We start from the raw sequence: 20732 nt of genomic DNA, 5'->3' as shown, positions 1-20732 counted from the left end.
CACAGTTGGTTCCGACAACTCGACTACCGTTCCTAGGCATGATACTGGACACGGAACAAAAGAAAGTTTTCCTCCCGTTGGAAAAAGTCCAGGACCTCCAGAACATGGTCCGAGAACTACTAAAGCCGAAAAGAGTGTCAGCTCATCAATGCACTCGTGTTCTGGGGAAAATGGTGGCAACTTACGAGGCCATTCCCTTCGGCAGGTTCCATGCAAGGATGTTTCAATGGGATCTTCTGGACAAATGGTCCGGGTCCCATCTACAATTACATAAAAAAATAACACTGTCCCCCAGGGCCAGGGTGTCTCTTCTATGGTGGCTACAAAGTGCTCACCTTCTAGAGGGTCGCAGGTTCGGCATTCAGGACTGGATCCTGGTAACCACGGACGCGAGCTTCCGAGGATGGGGAGCAGTCACCCAAGGAAGAAATTTTCAGGGACTGTGGTCAGACCAGGAGTCCTGTCTACACATCAACGTGTTGGAGCTAAGGGCCATATACAATGGCCTTCGACAAGTGGAGAATCTTCTTCGCAACCTACCGGTTCTGATTCAATCAGACAATGTCACAGCAGTAGCTCATGTGAATGCCAAGGCGGGACAAGAAGCAGAGTCGCGATGGCGGAAGCCACCAGGATTCTTCGCTGGGCGGAAAATCACGTAAGCGCTCTGTCAGCTGTCTTCATTCCGGGAGTGGACAACTGGGAAGCAGACTTCCTCAGCAGACACGATCTCCATCCAGGAGAGTGGGGACTTCATCAAAGCCATGGGTGTTCCAGTCGGTCTATGTGTTTCCTCCGCTTCCTCTCATCACAAAAGTGTTGAGGATCATAAGACGAAAAAGAGTACAGACTATACTCATTGTTCCAGACTGGCCTCGAAGGGCCTGGTACTCAGATCTTCAGGAGAAGCTCAAAGAAGATCCTTGGCCTCTTCCTCTAAGAGAGGACCTGTTACAGCAGGGGCCCTGTCTGTTCCAAGACTTACCGCGGTTACGTTTGACGGCATGGCGGTTGAACGCCGGATCCTAGCGGAGAAGGGTATTCCAGAGGAGGTCATACCTACTCTAATAAAGGCTAGGAAGGAGGTGACGTCAAAACATTATCACCGTATCTGGCAGAAATATGTCTCTTGGTGTGAAACCAAGAATGCTCCTACGGAAGATTTCCATCTGGGTCGTTTTCTCCACTTCCTACAGACAGGAGTGGATATGGGCCTAAAGTTAGGCTCTGTTAAAGTACAGTTTTCGGCTTTGTCAATATTCTTTCAGAAGGAATTGGCTTTTTTTCCAGAAGTCCAGACTTTTGTAAAAGGAGTACTGCACATCGAGCCTCCTTTTGTGCCCCCAGTGGCACCATGGGACCTGAACGTGGTGTTCCTTAAATCACACTGGTTTGAACCTCTTAAAACGGTGGAGTTAAAATTTCTCACCTGGAAGGTGGTCATGTTGTTAGCCTTGGCATCTGCGAGGCGTGTGTCAGAATTGGCGGCCTTGTCTTACAAGAGCCCTTACTTGATTTTTCATGTGGATAGAGCGGAATTGAGGACTCGTCCTCAATTTTTACCCAAGGGGGTGTCTTCATTTCATATGAACCAACCTATAGTGGTGCCTGTGGCTACGAGTGACTTGGAGGATTCCATGTCCCTGGATGTAGTCAGGGCCTTAAAAATGTATGTAGCTAGGACGGCTAGAATTAGCAAAACAGATGCATTGTTTGTCTTGTATGCTGCCAACAAGATTGGCGCGCCTGCTTCGAAGCAGACTATTGCTCGCTGGATCTGTAACACGATTCAGCAGGCTTATGTTACGGTTGGATTGCCGTTACCACATTCAGTAAAGGCCCATTCCACTAGGAAGGTGGGCTCTTCTTGGGCGGCTGCCCGGGGCGTCTTGGCATTACAGCTTTGCCGAGCAGCAACTTGGTCAGGGTCAAACACTTTTGCTAAATTCTACAAGTTTGATACCCTGGCTGATGAGGGCCTAGCATTTGCTCAGTCGGTACTGCAGAGTCATCCGCACTCTCCCGCCCGATTGGGAGCTTTGGTATAAACCCCATGGTCCTTACGGAGTCCCCAGCATCCTCTAGGATGTAAGAGAAAATACAGTGCCGTCCCAGTGCGGAAAGTCTGCAAGACTTGTATATAGTTATTGCTTACATAAGGGTTATGTTACAGTTAGAATCGGTCTTGGACCGATACTGTTGTTTGTTCATACTGTTAACTGGTTAGGTGTATTCCAGGTTATATGGTATGATTGGTGTGGGCTGGTATGAATCTTGCCCTTAGATTAACAAAATCCTTTCCTCGTATTGTCCATCTCCTCTGGGTACAGTTCTCTAACTGAGGTCTAGAGGAGGTGCATAGAGGGAGGAGCCAGTGCACACCATACTAGAAAGTTCTTTTGGCTGCCCATGTCTCCTGCGGAGCCCGTCTATACCCCATGGTCCTTACGGAGTCCCCAGCATCCTCTACAGACTAGGAGAAAAAGATTTACCGGTAGGTTTAAAATCTTATTATTATTATTATTATTATTATTATTATACAGGGGGAGCAGCCCCTGGTGTCCTGTTATTAATATTATACAGAGGGAGTGGCCTGTGGTGTCTTGTTATTTTTACAATACAGGGGGAGCAGCCTGTGGTGTCCTGTTATTAATATTATACAAGGGGAGCAGACTGTGGTGTCCTATTATTATTATTATTATTATTATTATTATTATACAGAGGGAGCAGCCTGTAGTGTCCTGTTGTTATTATACAGGGGGAGCAGCCTGTAGTGTCCTGTTATTAATATTATACAGAGGGAGCGGCCTGTGGTTTCCTGTTATTTTTACAATACAGGGGGAGCAGCCTGTGGTGTCCTGTTATTAATATTATACAAGGGGAGCAGACTGTGGTGTCCTATTATTATTATTATACAGAGGGAGCAGCCTGTAGTGTCCTGTTGTTATTATACAGGGGGAGCAGCCTGTAGTGTCCTGTTATTAATATTATACAGAGGGAGCGGCCTGTGGTGTCCTGTTATTTTTACAATACAGGGGGAGCAGCCTGTGGTGTCCTGTTATTAATATTATACAAGAGGAGCAGACTGCGGTGTCCTATTATTATTATTCAGGGGGAGTAGCCTGTGGTATCCTGTTATTATTATTATTATTATTATTATTATTATTATACAGGGGGAGCAGCCTGTAGTGTCCTGTTGTTATTATTATTATTATTATACAGTGAGAGAGGTCTGTGGTGTCCTGTTGTTATGTTATACAGGGGGAGCGGCCTGTGGTATCCTGTTATTATTGTACAGGAGGAGCAGCTTGTGGTGTCCTGTATTTAATATTATACAGGGGGAGCAGCCTTTGGTGTCCTGTTATTATTATTATTATTATTATTATACAGGGGGAGCAGCCCGTGGTGTCCTGTTATTATAATTATTATTATAATACAGGGGGAGCAGCCTGTGGTGTCCTGTTATTATTATTATACTGGGGGAGCAGCCTGTGGTGTCCAGTTATTAATATTATACAGAGGTAGCGGCCTGTGATGTCCTGTTATTATTATAATACAGGGGGAGCGGCCTGTGGTGTCCTGTTATTATTATACAGGGGGAGCGGCCTGTGGGTCCTGTATTTAATATTATACAGGGGCAGCAGCCTATAGTGTCCTGATGTTGTTATTATTATACAGGGGGAGCAGCCTGTGGTGTCCTGTTTTTATTATTATACAGGGGGAGCAGCCTGTGGTGTCCTGTTGTTGTTATTATTATTATTATACAGAAAGAGCAGCCTGTGGTGTACTGTTATTAATATTATACAGAAGGAGCGGCCTGTGGTGTCCTGTTATTAATATTATACAGGGGGGAGTGGCCTGTGGTGTCCTGTTATTAATATTATACAGGGGGAGTGGCCTGTGGTGCCCCGTTATTAATATTATAAAGGGAGAGCAGCCTGTGGTGTCCTGTTATTACTATTACACAGGGGGAGTGGCCTGTGGTGACCTGTCGTTAAAATTGTACAGGTGGAGTGGCCTGTGGTGTCTTGTTAATATTATAGAGGGAGTGGCCTGTGGTGTCCTTTTAATAATTTACAGAGGAGCGGCCTGTGGTGTCCTGTTATTTTTACAATACAGGGGGAGCAGCCTGTGCTGTCCTGTTGTTATTATTATTATTATACAAGGGGAGCAGCCTGTGGTGTCCTGTTGTTATTATTATACAGAGGGAGCAGCCTGTGCTGTTCTGTTGTTATTATTATTATTATTATTATACAAGGGGAGCAGCCTGTGGTGTCCTGTTATTATTATTATTATACAGGGGGAGCTGCCTTTTTTGGCCTCTGATTAATATTATACAGGGGGAGTGGCCTGTGGTGTCCTGTTGTTATTATTATACAAATGGAGCAGCGTGTGGTGTCCTGTTATTATTATTATACAGGGGAAGCAGTCTGTAGTGTCCTATTATTATTATTATTATACAGGGGAAGTTGCCTGTGGTGTCCTGTTATTAATATTATACAGAGGGAGCAGCCTGTGGTGTCCTGTTATTATTACACAGGGGGAGTGGCCTGTGGTGACCTGTTGTTAAAATTATACAGGGGGAGTGGCCTGTGGTGTCTTGTTAATATTATAGAGGGTGTGGCTTGTGGTGTCCTGTTAATATTATACAGGAGTAGTGGCCTGTGGTGTCCTGTTATTAATATTATACTGAGGGAGCGGCCTGTGGTATCCTATTAGTATTATAATACAGAAGGAGCAACCTGTGGTGTCCTGTTATTATTATTATTATTATTATTATTATACAGGGGGAGCAGCCTGTGGTGTCCTGTTATTATTAGTATACAGGGGATCAGCCTCTATTGTCCTGTTAATATAATTATTATACAGGGGGAGAAGACTGTGGTGTACTGTTGTTATGTTACACAGAGGGAGCGGCCTGTGGTGTCCTTTAATTACTATTATACAGACAGAGCGGCCTGTGGTGCCCTGGTAATATTATTATATAGGAGGAGCAGCCTCTAGTGTCCTGTTATTATACATGGGGAGCAGCCTGTGGTGTTGTTATTATTATCTAGGGGGGAGCAGCTTGTGGTGTCCTGTTGTTGTTGTTGTTGTTGTTATTATTATTATTATACAGGACGAGCAGCCCGTGGTGTCCTGTTAATATTATACAAAGGGAGCGGCCTGTGGTGTCCTGTTATTTTTACAATACAGGGGGAGCAGCCTGTGGTGTCCTGTTATTAATATTATACAGGGGGAGTGGCCTGTGGTGTCCTGTTATTAATATTATACAAGGGGAGCAGATTGTGGTGTCCTATTATTATTATTATTATACAGGGAGAGCAGCCTGTAGTGTCCTGTTGTTGTTATTATTATTATAAAGGGTGCAGCCTGTAGCGTCCTGTTATTATAATTATTATACAAGGGGAAAAGTCTGTGGGAGCGGCCTGTAGTGTCCTGTTATTAATATTATACAGAGGGAGCGTCCTGTGGTGTCCTGTTATTATTATAATACAGGGGTAGTAGCCTGCGGTGGTCTTCAGTATGCCGAATGTCGGGATCCCGGCGCACAGTATACCGGCGCCAAAATCTCGACACTTGGCATACCGACAGCTATTCTCCCTTGTGGGGGTCCACAACCCCCCTGGAGGGAAAAATAAAATAGTGTGGCGTGCGTAGAAAGGGGCTCCTTTGCGCTCGCCACGCTGTCGGTATGCCGGCGCTCGGGCTCCCGGCGCCGGTATGCTGGTCACCAGGAGCCCAAGCGCCGGCATACCATACTACACCCATAGCCTGTGGTGTCTTGTTATTATTATTATTATACAGCAGGAGCAGCCTGTGGTGTCCTGTTATTATTATACAGATGGAGCAGCCTGTGGTATCCTGTTATAATTATTATACAGGGAGAGGAGTCTGTGGTGTAGTTGTTATGTTATACAGGGGGAGCGGCCTGTGGTGTCCTGTTATTAATATTATATAGGGGGAGTGGCCTGTGGTGTCCTGTTATTAATATTATACAGGGGGAGCAGCCTGTGGCATCCTGTTAATATTATACAGTGGGAGCAGCCTGTAGTGTCCTGTTATTAATAATAATTATTAATATTATTATACATGGGGAGTAGCCTGTGGTGTCCCGTTGTTATTATTATACAGGGGGAGTGGCCTGTGGTGTCGTTATTAATATTATACAGAGGTAGCAGCCTGTGGTGTCTTGTGATTATTATAATACAGGGAGACTAGCCTGTGGTGTCCTGTTATTACTATTATACAGGGGGAGCAGGCTGTGGTGTCTTGTTATTATAATTATTATAAAGGGGGAGAAGTCTGTGGTGTCCTGTTATGTTATACAGGGGGAGCGGCCTGTGGTGTCCTGTTATTAATATTATACAGAGGAAGCGGCCTGTGGTGTACTGTTATTATAATACATGGGGAGTAACATTTGATGTCCTGTTATTATTATTTTACAGGGGGAGCAGCCTTTGATGTCCTGTTATTGTAATTACTATACAAGGTGAGAAGTCTATGGTGTCCTGTTATGTTATAGAGGGGGAGTGGTCTGTGGTGTCCTGTTATTAATGTAATACAGATGGAGCGGCCTGTGGTGTCCTATTATTATTATTATATCAGGTGTGATATCGGTGACCTGTGTATAATGATCAGTGTGTATCAGGTTTATAATATCAGTGTGAACTGTGTATAGTGTTCAGTGTGTATCAGGTGTGTGATGTCAGTGTGTGACCTGTGTATAGGGATCAGTGTGTATCAGGTGTGTGATGTCAGTGTGTGACCTGTTTGTAGGGATCAGTGTGTATCAGGTGTGTGATTTCAGTGTGTGACCTGTGTATAGTGATCACTGTGTATCAGGTGTGTGATGTCAGTGTGTATCAGGTGTGTGATGTCAGTGTGTGACCTGTGTATAGGGATCAGTGTGTATCAGGTGTGTGATGTCAGTGTGTGACCTTTGTGTAGGGATCAGTGTGTATCAGGTGTGTGATGTCAGTGTGTGACCTGTGTATAGTGATCACTGTGTATTAGGTGTGTGATTTCAGTGTGTGACCTGTCTACAGGGATCAATGTGTATCAGGTGTGATATCTGTGTGACCTGTGTATAGTGATCAGTGTGTATCAGGTGTGATGTCAGTGTGACCTATGTATAGTGATCAATGTGTATCAGGTTATTGATATCAGTGTGACCTGTGTATACTTATCAGTGTGTATCAGGTTATTAATATCAGTGTGACCTGTGTATAGTGATCAGTGTGTATCAGGTGTGATATCAGTGTGACCTGTGTATAGGGATGTGTGTATCAGATGTGTGATATCAGGGTGACCTGTATATAGTGATCAGTGTGTATCAGGTGTATTATCGGTGTGACCTGTGTATAGTGATCAGTGTGTATCAGGTGTGTGATATCAGTGTGTGACCTATGTATAGTGATTAGTGTGTATCAGGTGTGTGATATCAGTGTGACCTCTGTATAGTGATCATTGGGGTCAATTCTATTCGGCAACTTAAGAATAGCGCCGGGAATTAGCTCCCGACGCTATTCAATTCAGCTAAAGTTAAGTCGGCGATGTCCCGTTCTCGCCAACTAAACTGGTTGAATTGTCGGGAGAACGGGCATTCTCCGACTTAACTCCCCGGCGCAAGGCTGATTCCCGACAGAATCAGCCTCGCGCCGGCCGCGAGGCAGCACTTTTGTCGGGTTTCTTCTCTCATCCCCCGGGGATGAGAGAAGAATTCCGACAATTGCGGGTCACTAGCAGATGAATTGAATAGCGTCGGGAGCTAATTCCCGGCGCTATTCTTAAGTTGCCGAATAGAATTGACCCCATTGTGTATCAGGTTAGTGATATCAGTGTGACCTGTGTATAGTGATCAGTGTGTATTAGGTGTGTGATATCGGTGTGACTTGTGTATAGTGATCAGTGTGTATCAGGTGTGTGATACTGGTGTGACCTGTGTATAGTGATCAGTGTGTATCAGGTTAGTGATGTCAGTATGACCTGTGTATAATGATCAGTGTGTATCAGGAGTGTGATATCAGTGTGACCTGTGTATAGTGATCAGTGTGTATCAGGTGCGTGATATCAGTGTGACCTGTGTATAGTGATCAGTGTGTATCAGGAGTGTGATATCAGTGTGATGGTCAGTGAACAGTCTTATGAAGTTGGCCCAACAGAACGTCTGGGAAACACTGACCAGGGATATAAGGCTCGGGGGAAGGGGGAAGGGAGAGAGGAGGATGATATATGTGTACTCTGTTGTGTTTATTATAATTGTTATATTTGTTCATAGACAACCAAGCAGTGAGGAACTGAAGCATCTGTACTACAATTTTCCTGAGACCGATCTCTGATTTCCTGAGGATGGAGAAGGTCCGGAGTCCTAACACTGAGAGGATACTAAATCTCACCCTGGAGATCATCTACCTGTTGACTGGGGAGGTGAGGGGATCTGGGGGTGTCACAGTGACACCACTTATATCTATAGTGATAATACAGGGACATGACTGGGGAGGTGAGGGGATCTGGGAGTGTCACTGTGACACCACTTATATCCATAGTAATAATACAGGTAGATGTGACTGGTTAGGTGAGGGGATCTGGGGGTGTCACAGTAACACCAATTATATCCATAGTAATAATAGGGGGAGACATGACTGGGGAGGTGAGGGGATCTGGGAGTGTCACTGTGACACCAATTATATCCATAGTAATAATACAGGTAGATGTGACTGGTTAGGTGAGGGGATCTGGGGGTGCCGCAGTGACATCACTTATATCTATAGTAATAATACAGGGACATGACTGGGGAGGTGAGGGAATCTGGGAGTGTCACTGTGACACCACTAATATCTATAGTAATAATACAGGGACATGACTGGGGAGGTGAGGGAATCTGGGAGTGTCACTGTGACACCACTAATATCTATAGTAATTATACAGGGAGACGTGACTGGGGCGGTGAGGGGATCTGGGAGTATCACAGTGACCTCACCTAAATCTATAGTTATAATACAGTAACATGACTGGAGAGGTGAGGGGATCTGAGAGTGTCACAGTGGCATCGCTCATATCTATAGTAATAATACAGGGACATGACTGGGGAGGTGAGGGGATCTGGGAGTGTCACAGTGGCATCGCTGATATCTATAGTAATAATACAGGGACATGACTGGGGATTTGAGGGAATCTGGGAGGCGCCTCTCCTTGTGACTCTGGTCTCTAGGATGCACCAAGTCAGACATATTTCAGAAACATTCCATAGAACTTTGTATATCAGACATGTACATTTGGATGTAGCTAGTAATATTAGGTTTTACCACCAACCTCTATAGGCTCCTTTATAGTAATAATAGTTTTACAGGCCTCTCCTGCAGCTCCGCCTCCCTTAAAAATTACAGTTGTATATGTATATATGTATATATATATATATATATATATATATATATATATTTTAATCTTTTTTTTTTTGCACAATAAATAAAAGTTATGGTGGAACCTACCTTTGTTTACTCTTTATCTTCTAAGTCTATAGGGTCCACAGGGATACCATGGGGTTGTAGGAGGTAGAGGACAGGGCACCAACAGTTAAAGCTTTCAGATACCAGGATGCACTGGTCCCTCTGCCCTATACCCCGCCCCCAGCCAGAGGCCTAGTCAGTATTGTGAACAAGCCCTACGGCAGGAGCAGGCAGAGGAGAAGGAAGAATGGTACACTCAAGAAACACACTCACAGTAGAGGGGAACCTATGGACTTTGAAGAGAAAGAGTTAACAAAGGTAGGTTCTACCATAACTCTTATTTCTCTAACGTCCTAGTGGATGCTGGGGACTCCGTAAGGACCATGGGGAATAGACGGGCTCCGCAGGAGACTGGGCACTCTAAGAAAGATTTAGGACTACCTGGTGTGCACTGGCTCCTCCCCCTATGACCCTCCTCCAAGCCTCAGTTAGATCTCTGTGCCCGGCTGAGCTGGATGCACACTAGGGGATCTCCTGAGCTTCTAGCAAGAAAGTGTTTGTTAGGTTTTTTATTTTCAGTGAGACCTGCTGGCAACAGGCTCACTGCAGCGAGGGACTAAGGGGAGAAGAAGCGAACCTACCCAAGTGGAGGTAGCTTGGGCTTCTTAGGCTACTGGACACCATTAGCTCCAGAGGGTTCGAACACAGGCACCGATCTCGTCGTCCGTTCCCGGAGCCGCGCCGCCGTCCCCCTTACAGAGCCAGAAGCAAGAAGAGGTCCGGAAAATCGGCGGCTGAAGACTTCTGTCTTCTCCAAGGTAGCGCACAGCACTGCAGCTGTGCGCCATTGCTCCTCATGCACACCACACACTGCGGTCACTGATGGGTGCAGGGCGCTGGGGGGGGGCGCCCTGAGCAGCAATATTAACACCTTGGCTGGCAAACTAACACCATATATAGCCCCAGGGGCTATATAGGTGTATATTAACCCCTGCCAGATACATTAAAATAGCGGGAGAAAGCCCGCCGAAAAAGGGGCGGGGCTTTCTCCCTCAGCACACTGGCGCCATTTTTCCCTCACAGCTCCGCTGGAAGGAAGCTCCCTGGCTCTCCCCTGCAGTCCTGCACTACAGAAAAGGGTAAAAAAGAGAGGGGGGGCACAAATTAGGCGCAGTATATATAGCAGCTATAAGGGGAAAACACACTTTTATAGGTGATATCCCTATGATATATAGCGCTCTGGTGTGTGCTGGCATACTCTCCCTCTGTCTCCCCAAAGGGCTTTGTGGGGTCCTGTCCTCTGTAAGAGCATTCCCTGTGTGTCTGCTGGGTGTCGGTACTGCTGTGTCGACATGTATGAGGAGGAAAATGATGTGGAGGCGGAGCAAATGCCTGTGAATGTGTTGTCACCCTCTGAGGGGTCGACACCGGTGTGGCTGGACTTATGGAAGGAATTGCGTGAAAGTGTCAACTCCTTACACAAAAGGTTTGACGACATAGGACAGCCGGCTACACAGCTTGTGCCTGTTCCAGCGTCTCAAATGTCATCAGGGGCTTTAAAACGCCCGCTACCTCAGGTGACAGATACAGACGTCGACACGGATACCGACTCCAGTGTCGACGGTGATGAGACTAGTGTACCCTCCAATAGGTCCACCCGTTACATGATTGAGGCAATGAAAAATGTTTTACACATTTCTGATAATACCCCAGGTACCACAAAAAAAAAAAAAAAGGGTATTATGTTTGGTGAGAAAAAACTACCTGTAGTTTTTCCTGCATCTGACGAATTAAATGAGGTGTGTGAGGAAGCGTGGACTTCCCCCGATAAGAAATTGATAATTTCAAAATGATTATTGGCAGCGTACCCTTTTCCACTAGAGGATAGGTCACGTTGGGAAACACCCCCTAGGGTAGACAAGGCGCTGAAACGCTTGTCAAAGAAGGTGGCACTACCGTCTCCGGATACGGCCGCCCTGAAGGAACCTGCGGATAGAAAGCAGGAAAATACCCTAAAGGCTATTTACACACACTCAGGCATTATATTGCGACCTGCGATTGCATCAGCTTGGATGTGCAGTGCTGCTGCTGCGTGGTCAGATTACCTGTTGGATAATATTGATACCATGGATAGGGACAATATTTTGCTAACGCTTGAGCATATAAAAGACGCAGTCTTATACATGCGTGATGCACAGAGGGATATTTGCCGGCTGGCATCAAGAGTAAGCGCGATGTCCATTGCCGCCAGACGGGGGTTATGGACTAGGCAATGGTCAGGTGATGCCGACTCAAAGCGGCACATGGAAGTTTTACCCTATAAGGGGGTGGAACTGTTTGGGGATGGTCTTTCGGACCTCGTGTCCACAGCTACTGCTGGGAAATCGACCTTTTTGCCACATGCTGCCCCGCAGCAAAATAAAGCACCGTATTATCAGGTACAGTCCTTTCGGCCCCAGAAAGGCAAGAGGGCTAGAGGCTCCTCCTTTCTGCCGAGAGGCAGAGGTAGAGGGAAGAAGCTGCAACACACAGCTAGTTCCCAGGAGCAGAAGTCCTCCCCTGCGTCCGGTAAGTCCACAGCATGACGCTGGGGCTGCTCAGGCGGAACAGGATACGGTGGGGGCCCGTCTCAAACATTTCAGCGCACAGTGGGCTTGCTCACAGGTAGATCCCTGGGTCCTTCAAGTAGTTCTTCAGGGGTACAGGCTGGAATTCAAGACGCTCCCCCCCCCCCCCCCGCCGTTTCCTAAAGTCTGCCTTACCAGCAACACCCTCTGCCAGGGAGGCAGTGTTGGAGGCTATTCAGAAACTATATTCACAGCAGGTGATTGTAAAGGTACCCCTCCTTCAACAAGGAAAGGGTTACTATTCCACACTATTTGTGGTACCGAAACCGGACGGTTCGGTGAGGCCCATCTTAAATTTAAAAGCCTTGAACACTTACATCAAAAGTTCAAGATGGAATCGCTCAGGGCGGTTATTGCGAGCCTGGAGGAGGGGGATTACATGGTATCCCTAGACATCAAGGATGCGTATCTGCATGTCCCTATTTACCCTCCGCACCAGGAGTACCTCAGATTTGTGGTACAGGACTGTTACTATCAGTTCCAGACGCTGCCGTTTGGGTTATCCACGGCACCGAGGGTCTTTTCCAAGGTAATGGCCGAAATGATGATACTCCTTCGCAAGAAGGGAGTTTTAATTATCCCGTACTTGGACGATCTCCTGATAAAGGTGAGGTCCAAGGAACAGTTGGTAGTGGGGGTAGCACTTTCTCGGGAAGTGCTACAACAGCACGGCTGGATTCTCAATATTCCAAAGTCACAGCTGGTCCCGACGACACGTCTTCTGTTCCTGGGAATGATTCTGGACACAGACCAGAAAAGGGTGTTTCTTCCAGTGGAAAAAGCCGAGGAATTGTCATCTCTAGTCAGAGACATCCTAAAACCAGGAAAAGTGTCGGTACATCAATGCACACGAGTCCTGGGAAAAATGGTAGCCTCGTACGAGGCGTTACCATTCGGACGGTTCCACGCAAGGACGTTCCAGTGGGACCTGTTGGACAAATGGTCCGGGTCCCATCTCCAGATGCAACAGCGGATAACCCTGTCGGCAAAGACCAGGGTGTCGCTGCTGTGGTGGCTGCAGACGGCTCATCTACTAGAGGGCCGCAGATTCGGAATACAGGACTGGGTCCTGGTAACCACGGATGCCAGTCTTCGGGGCTGGGGGGCAGTCACACAGGGAAGAAATTTCCAGGGGCTGTGGTCAGCTCAGGAGATATCGCTGCACATAAATATTCTGGAGCTAAGGGCCATCTACAATGCCCTAAGTCAGGCAAGACCCCTGCTTCACAACCGGCCGGTGCTGTTACAGTCAGACAACATCACGGCAGTCGCCCATGTAAACAGACAGGGCGGCACAAGAAGCAGGAGGGCAATGGCAGAAGCCACAAGGATTCTCCGATGGGCAGAGAATCATGTGTTAGCACTGACAGCAGTGTTCATTCCGGGAGTGGACAACTGGGAAGCAGACTTCCTCAGCAGGCACGACCTCCACCCGGGAGAATGGGGACTTCATCCAGAAGTCTTCCAGATGCTGGTAAACCGTTGGGAAAAACCACAGGTGGACATGATGGCGTCCCGCCTCAACAAAAAGCTAAAAAAGTATTGCGCCAGGTCAAGAGACCCTCAGGCGATCGCTGTGGACGCTCTAGTGACACCGTGGGTGTACCAGTCGGTTTATGTGTTTCCTCCTCTGCCTCTCATACCCAAGGTACTGAGAATAATAAGAAGGCGAGGAGTGAGAACTATTCTCGTGGCTCCAGATTGGCCAAGAAGAGCTTGGTACCCGGAGCTTCAAGAGATGCTCGCAGAGGACCCTTGGCCTCTGCCGCTCAGACAGGACCTGCTGCTGCAGGGACCTTGTCTGTTCCAAGACTTACCGCGGCTGCGTTTGACGGCATGGCGGTTGAACGCCGGATCCTAAAGGAAAAGGGTATTCCGGAAGAAGCCATCCCTACCCTGATCAAGGCCAGGAAGGATGTCACCGCAAAGCATTATCACCGCATTTGGCGGAAGTATGTTGCTTGGTGTGAGGCCAGGAAGGCCCCAACGGAGGAATTTCAACTGGGTCGTTTCTTACATTTCCTGCAAGCAGGTGTGACTTTGGGCCTCAAATTGGGGTCCATTAAAGTCCAGATCTCGGCCCTGTCGATTTTCTTCCAGAAAGAACTGGCTTCGCTACCTGAAGTTCAGACTTTTGTCAAGGGAGTGCTGCATATTCAGCCTCCTTTTGTGCCCCCAGTGGCACCTTGGGATCTCAATGTGGTCTTGGAGTTTCTAAAATCACATTGGTTTGAGCCACTTAAGACCGTGGATTTAAAATATCTCACGTGGAAAGTGGTCATGTTGTTGGCTCTGGCTTCGGCCAGACGTGTGTCAGAATTGGCGGCCTTGTCCTGTAAAAGCCCCTATCTGATTTTCCATATGGATAGGGCAGAATTGAGGACTCGTCCTCAGTTTCTTCCTAAGGTGGTCTCAGCGTTTCACTTGAACCAACCTATTGTGATGCCTGCGGCTACTAGAGACTTGGAGGATTCCAAGTTTCTGGACGTAGTCAGGGCCCTGAAAATATATGTTTCCAGGACGGCTGGAGTCAGGAAGACTGACTCGCTGTTTATCCTGTATGCACCCAACAAGTTGGGTGCTCCTTCTTCTAAGCAGTCTATTGCGCGCTGGATTTGTAGCACTATTCAGCTGGCGCATTCTGCGGTGGGATTACCGCAGCCTAAATCAGTAAAAGCCCATTCCACAAGGAAGGTGGGCTCATCTTGGGCGGCTGCCCGAGGGGTCTCGGCTTTACAACTTTGCCGAGCTGCTACTTGGTCAGGGGCAAACATGTTTGCAAAATTCTACAAATTTGATACCCTGGCTGAGGAGGACCTGGAGTTCTCTCATTCGGTGCTGCAGAGTCATCCGCACTTTCCCGCCCGTTTGGGAGCTTTGGTATAATCCCCATGGTCCTTACGGAGTCCCCAGCATCCACTAGGACGTTAGAGAAAAATAAGAATTTACTTACCGATAATTCTATTTCTCGTAGTCCGTAGTGGATGCTGGGAACTCCGTAAGGACCGTGGGGAATAGCGGCTCCGCAGGAGACTGGGCACAAAAGTAAAGCTTTAGGACTACCTGGTGTGCACTGGCTCCTCCCCCTATGACCCTCCTCCAAGCCTCAGTTAGGATACTGTGCCCGGACGAGCATACACAATAAGGAAGGATTTATGAATCCCGGGTAAGACTCATACCAGCCACACCAATCACACCGTACAACTTGTGATCTGAACCCAGTTAACAGCATGATAACAGAGGAGCCTCTGGATAGATGGCTCACAACAACAATAACCCGATTTAGTTAACAATAACTATGTACAAGTATTGCAGACAATCCACACTTGGGATGGGCGCCCAGCATCCACTACGGACTACGAGAAATAGAATTATCGGTAAGTAAATTCTTATTTTCTCTGACGTCCTAGTGGATGCTGGGAACTCCGTAAGGACCATGGGGATTATACCAAAGCTCCCAAACGGGCGGGAGAGTGCGGATGACTCTGCAGCACCGAATGAGAGAACTCCAGGTCCTCCTCAGCCAGGTTATCAAATTTGTAGAATTTAGCAAACGTGTTTGCCCCTGACCAAGTAGCTGCTCGGCAAAGTTGTAAAGCCGAGACCCCTCGGGCAGCCGCCCAAGATGAGCCCACCTTCCTTGTGGAATGGGCTTTTACAGATTTTGGCTGTGGCAGGCTTGCCACAGAATGTGCAAGCTGAATTGTATTACAAATCCAACGAGCAATAGTCTGCTTAGAAGCAGGAGCACCCAGCTTGTTGGGTGCATACAGGATAAACAGCGAGTCAGATTTTCTGACTCCAGCCGTCCTGGAAACATATATTTTCAGGGCCCTGACTACGTCCAACAACTTGGAGTCCTCCAAGTCACTAGTAGCCGCAGGTACCACAATAGGTTGGTTCAGATGAAACGCTGAAACCACCTTAGGGAGAAAATGAGGACGAGTCCTCAATTCCGCCCTGTCTGAATGGAAGATCAGATAAGGGCTTTTACAGGATAAAGCCGCCAATTCTGACACGCGCCTGGCCGAGGCCAGGGCCAACAGCATGACCACTTTCCATGTGAGATATTTTAACTCCACAGATTCAAGTGGTTCAAACCAATGTGACTTTAGGAACCCCAAAACTACATTGAGATCCCAAGGTACAAAAGGAGGCTGTATATGCAGTACCCCTTTTACAAACGTCTGAACTTCAGGAACTGAAGCTAGTTCTTTCTGGAAGAAAATTGACAGGGCCGAAATTTGAACCTTAATGGACCCCAATTTTAGGCCCATAGACACTCCTGTTTTCAGGAAATGCAGGAATCGACCTAGTTGAAATTCCTCCATCGGGGCCTTACTGGCCTCGCACCACGCAACATATTTTCGCCAAATGCGGTGATAATGCTTTGCGGTTACATCCCTCCTGGCTTTGATCAGGGTAGGGATGACTTCATCCGGAATGCCTTTTTCCTTCAGGATCCGGCGTTCAACCGCCCTGCCGTCAAACGCAGCCGCGGTATGTCTTGGAATAGACAGGGTCCTTGCTGGAGCAGGTCCCTTCTTAGAGGTAGAGGCCACGGGTCCTCCGTGAGCATCTCTTGAAGTTCCGGGTACCAAGTCCTTCTTGGCCAATCCGGAGCCACGAGTATAGTTCTTACTCCCCTCCGTCTTATAATACTCAGTACTTTTGGTATGAGAGGAAGAGGAGGGAACACATACAATGACTGGTACACCCACGGTATTACCAGAGCGTCCACCGCTATTGCCTGAGGGTCACTTGACCTGGCGCAATACCTGTCCAATTTTTTGTTTAGGCGGGACGCCATCATGTCCACCTTTGGTTTTTCCCAACGGTTTACAATCATGTGGAAGACTTCTGGGTGAAGTCCCCACTCTCCCGGGTGGAGGTCGTGCCTGCTGAGGAAGTCTGCTTCCCAGTTGTACACTCCCGGAATGAACACTGCTGACAATGCTATCACATGATTTTCCGCCCAGCGAAAAATCCTTGCAGCTTCTGCCATTGCCCTCCTGCTTCTTGTGTTTACGTGAGTGACTGCCGTGATGTTGTCCGACTGGATCAGCACCGGCTGACCTTGAAGCAGAGGTCTTGCTTGGCTTAGGGCATTGTAAATGGCTCTTAGCTCCAAGAGATTTATGTGAAGTGATGTCTCCAGGCTTGACTACAAGCCCTGGAAATTCCTTCCCTGTGTGACTGCTCCCCAGCCTCGCAGGCTGGCATTCGTGGTCACCAGGACCCAGTCCTGAATGCCCAATCTGCGGCCCTCTAGAAGATGAGCACTCTGCAACCACCACAGGAGAGACACCCTTGTCTTTGGTGACAGGGTTATCCGCTGATGCATCTGAAGATGCGATCCGGACCATTTGTCCAGCAGGTCCCACTGGAAAGTTCTTGCGTGGAATCTGCCGAATGGAATTTGCTTCGTAGGAAGCCACCATTTTTCCCAGGACCCTTGTGCACTGATGCACTGACACTTGGCCTGGTTTTAGGAGGTTTCTGACTAGTTCGGATAACTCCCTGGCTTTCTCCTCTGGGAGAAACACCTTTTTCTGGACTGTGTCCAGGATCATCCCTAGGAATAGAAGACGTGTCGTCGGGATCAGCTGCGATTTTGGAATATTGAGAATCCAACCGTGCTGCCGCAACACTACTTGAGATAGTGCTACCCCGACTACCAACTGTTCCCTGGATCTTGCCCTTATCAGGAGATCGTCCAAGTAAGGGATAACTAAAACTCCCTTCCTTCGAAGGAGTATCATCATTTCGGCCATTACTTTGGTAAAGACCCGGGGTGCCGTGGACAAACCAAACGGCAGCGTCTGAAACTGATAGTGACAGTTCTGTACCACAAACCTGAGGTACCCTTGGTGAGAAGGGTAAATTGGGACATGGAGATAAGCATCCTTGATGTCCAGAGACACCATATAATCCGCTTCTTCCAGGTTCGCAATCACCGCTCTGAGTGATTCCATCTTGAATTTGAACCTTTGTATGTAAGTGTTCAAGGATTTCAGATTTAAAATAGGTCTCACCGAGCCGTCCGGCTTCGGTACCACAAACAGCGTGGAATAATACCCCTTTCCCTGTTGTAGGAGGGGTACCTTGATTATCACCTGCTGGGAATACAGCTTGTGAATGGCTTCCAATACCGTCTTCCTGTCGGAGGGAGACGTCGGTAAAGCAGACTTTAGGAAACGGCGAAGGGGAGACGTCTCGAATTCCAATTTGTACCCCTGAGATACCACCTGAAGGATCCAGGGGTCCACCTGTGAGTGAGCCCACTGCACGCTGAAATTTTTGTGACGGGCCCCCACCGTGCCTGAGTCCGCTTGTAAAGCCCCAGCGTCATGCTGAGGACTTGGCAGAAACGGGAGAGGGTTTCTGTTCCTGGGAACTGGCTGTTTGCTGCAGCCTTTTTCCTCTCCCTCTGCCATGGGGCAGAAATGAGGAGCCTTTTTCCCGCTTGCCCTTATGGGGCCGAAAGGACTGCACCTGATAATACGGCGTCTTCTTATGTTGAGAGGCTACCTGGGGTAAAAATGTGGATTTCCCAGCCGTTGCCGTGGCCACCAGGTCTGTTAGACCTACCCCAAATAACTCCTCCCTTTTATAAGTCGATACTTCCATATGCCTTTTGGAATCAGCATCACCTGACCACTGTCTTGTCCATAACCCTCTTCTGGCAGAAATGGACAGCGCACTTACTCTTGATGTCAGTCGGCAAATATCCCTCTGTGCATCACGCATATATAGAAATGCATCTTTTAAATGCTCTATAGTCAGTAATATACTGTCCCTATCTAGGGTATCAATATTGTCAGTCAGGGAATCCGACCAAGCCACCCCAGCACTGCACATCCAGGCTGAGGCGATTGCTGGTCGCAGTATCACACCCGTGTGAGTGTATATACATTTTAGGATATTTTCCTGCTTTCTGTCAGCAGGTTCCTTAAGGGCGGCCGTATCCGGGGACGGTAGTGCCACCTGTTTAGACAAGCGTGTGAGCGCTTTATCCACCCTAGGGGGTGTTTCCCAACGTGCCCTATCCTCTGGCGGGAAGGGGTATGATGCTAATAACTTTTTAGGAATTAACAGTTTTTATCGGGGGAAACCCACGCATCATCACACACTTCATTTAATTCCTCAGATGCAGGAAAAACTACAGGCAGTTTTTTCTCACCCAACATAATACCCTTTCTAGTGGTACTGGTATTATCAGAAATATGTAAAACATTTTCCATAGCCTCAATCATGTAACGTGTGGCCCTACTGGAAGTCACATTCGTCTCTTAATCGTCGACACTGGAGTCAGTATCCGTGTCGGCGTCTGTATCTGCCATCTGAGGTAACGTGCGTTTTAGAGCCCCTGATGGCTTTTGAGACACCTGGACAGGCACAGGCTGAGTAGCCGGCTGTCTCATGTCATCAATCTTTTGTAAAGAGCTGACACTGTCACGTAATTCCTTCCATAAGCTCAGCCACTCAGGTGTCGACTCCCTAGGGGGTGACATCTCCATTACAGGCAATTGCTCCGCCTCCACACCATTTTCCTCCTCATACATGTCGACTCAATCGTACCGACACACAGCACACACACAGGGAATGCTCTGATAGAAGACAGGACCCCACTAGCCCTTTGGGGAGACAGAGGGAGAGTATGCCAGCACACACCAGAGCGCTATATATATACAGGGATAACCTTATAGAAGTGTTTTTCCCCTTATAGCTGCTGTTTTATTAATACTGCGCCTAATTAGTGCCCCCCTCTCTTTTTTAACCCCTTTCTGTAGTGTAGTAACTGCATGGGAGAGCCAGGGAGCTTCCCTCCAACGGAGCTGTGAGAGAAAATGGCGCCAGTGTGCTGAGGAGATAGGCTCCGCCCCTTTTTCGCAGACTTTTCTCCTGCATTTTTATGGATTCTGGCAGGGGTTAAAATACATCCATATAGCCCTGGGGGTTATATGTGATGTATGTTTGCCAGCCAAGGTGTTTTTATTGCTGCTCAGGGCGCCCCCCCTCAGCGCCCTGCACCCTCAGTGACCACAGTGTGAGGTGTGTATGAGGAGCAATGGCGCACAGCTGCAGTGCTGTGCACTACCTTGGTGAAGACTGATCTCTTCTGCCGCCGATTTTCCGGACCTCTTCTTGCTTCTGGCTCTGTAAGGGGGCCGGCGGCGCGGCTCTGGGACCGGACTCCGAGGCTGGGCCTGTGTTCGGTCCCTCTGGAGCTAATGGTGTCCAGTAGCCAAGAAGCCCAAGCTGGCTGCAAGCAGGCAGGTTCGCTTCTTCTCCCCTTAGTCCCTCGATGCAGTGAGCCTGTTGCCAGCAGGTCTCACTAAAAATAAAAAACCTAAAACTAAACTTTCACTAAGAAGCTCAGGAGAGCCCCTAGTGTGCACCCTTCTCGGCCGGGCACAAAAATCTAACTGAGGCTTGGAGGAGGGTCATAGGGGGAGGAGCCAGTGCACACCAGGTAGTCCTAAAGCTTTACTTTTGTGCCCAGTCTCCTGCGGAGCCGCTATTCCCCATGGTCCTTACGGAGTTCCCAGCATCCACTAGGACGTCAGAGAAATAAGATTTTACTCACCGGTAAATCTATTTCTCGTAGTCCATAGTGGATGCTGGGCGCCCATCCCAAGTGCGGATTGTCTGC

At 48.0% G+C, this 20732-nt stretch overlaps 1 protein-coding gene across 2 annotated transcripts in view; it reads left to right on the top strand.

Annotated features, from left to right (window-relative positions):
• The window catches only part of LOC135054608 (oocyte zinc finger protein XlCOF6-like), a 42868-nt gene that overhangs the window by 10850 nt on the left and 11286 nt on the right, over nt 1–20732 (top strand). For both annotated transcript variants that reach the window (XM_063957797.1, XM_063957796.1), the window contains exons 2-3: nt 6450–6493; nt 8282–8430. In XM_063957797.1, coding sequence (XP_063813867.1) covers nt 8353–8430 — 78 coding nt within the window. In that variant the 5' untranslated portion in view covers nt 6450–6493; nt 8282–8352. The remainder of the gene's footprint in view (nt 1–6449; nt 6494–8281; nt 8431–20732) is intronic.

This window comes from Pseudophryne corroboree, chromosome 3 (assembly GCF_028390025.1).
Source record: "Pseudophryne corroboree isolate aPseCor3 chromosome 3, aPseCor3.hap2, whole genome shotgun sequence".
NCBI lineage: Eukaryota > Metazoa > Chordata > Amphibia > Anura > Myobatrachidae > Pseudophryne > Pseudophryne corroboree.
This window is presented reverse-complemented; position numbering and strand designations above follow the sequence as displayed.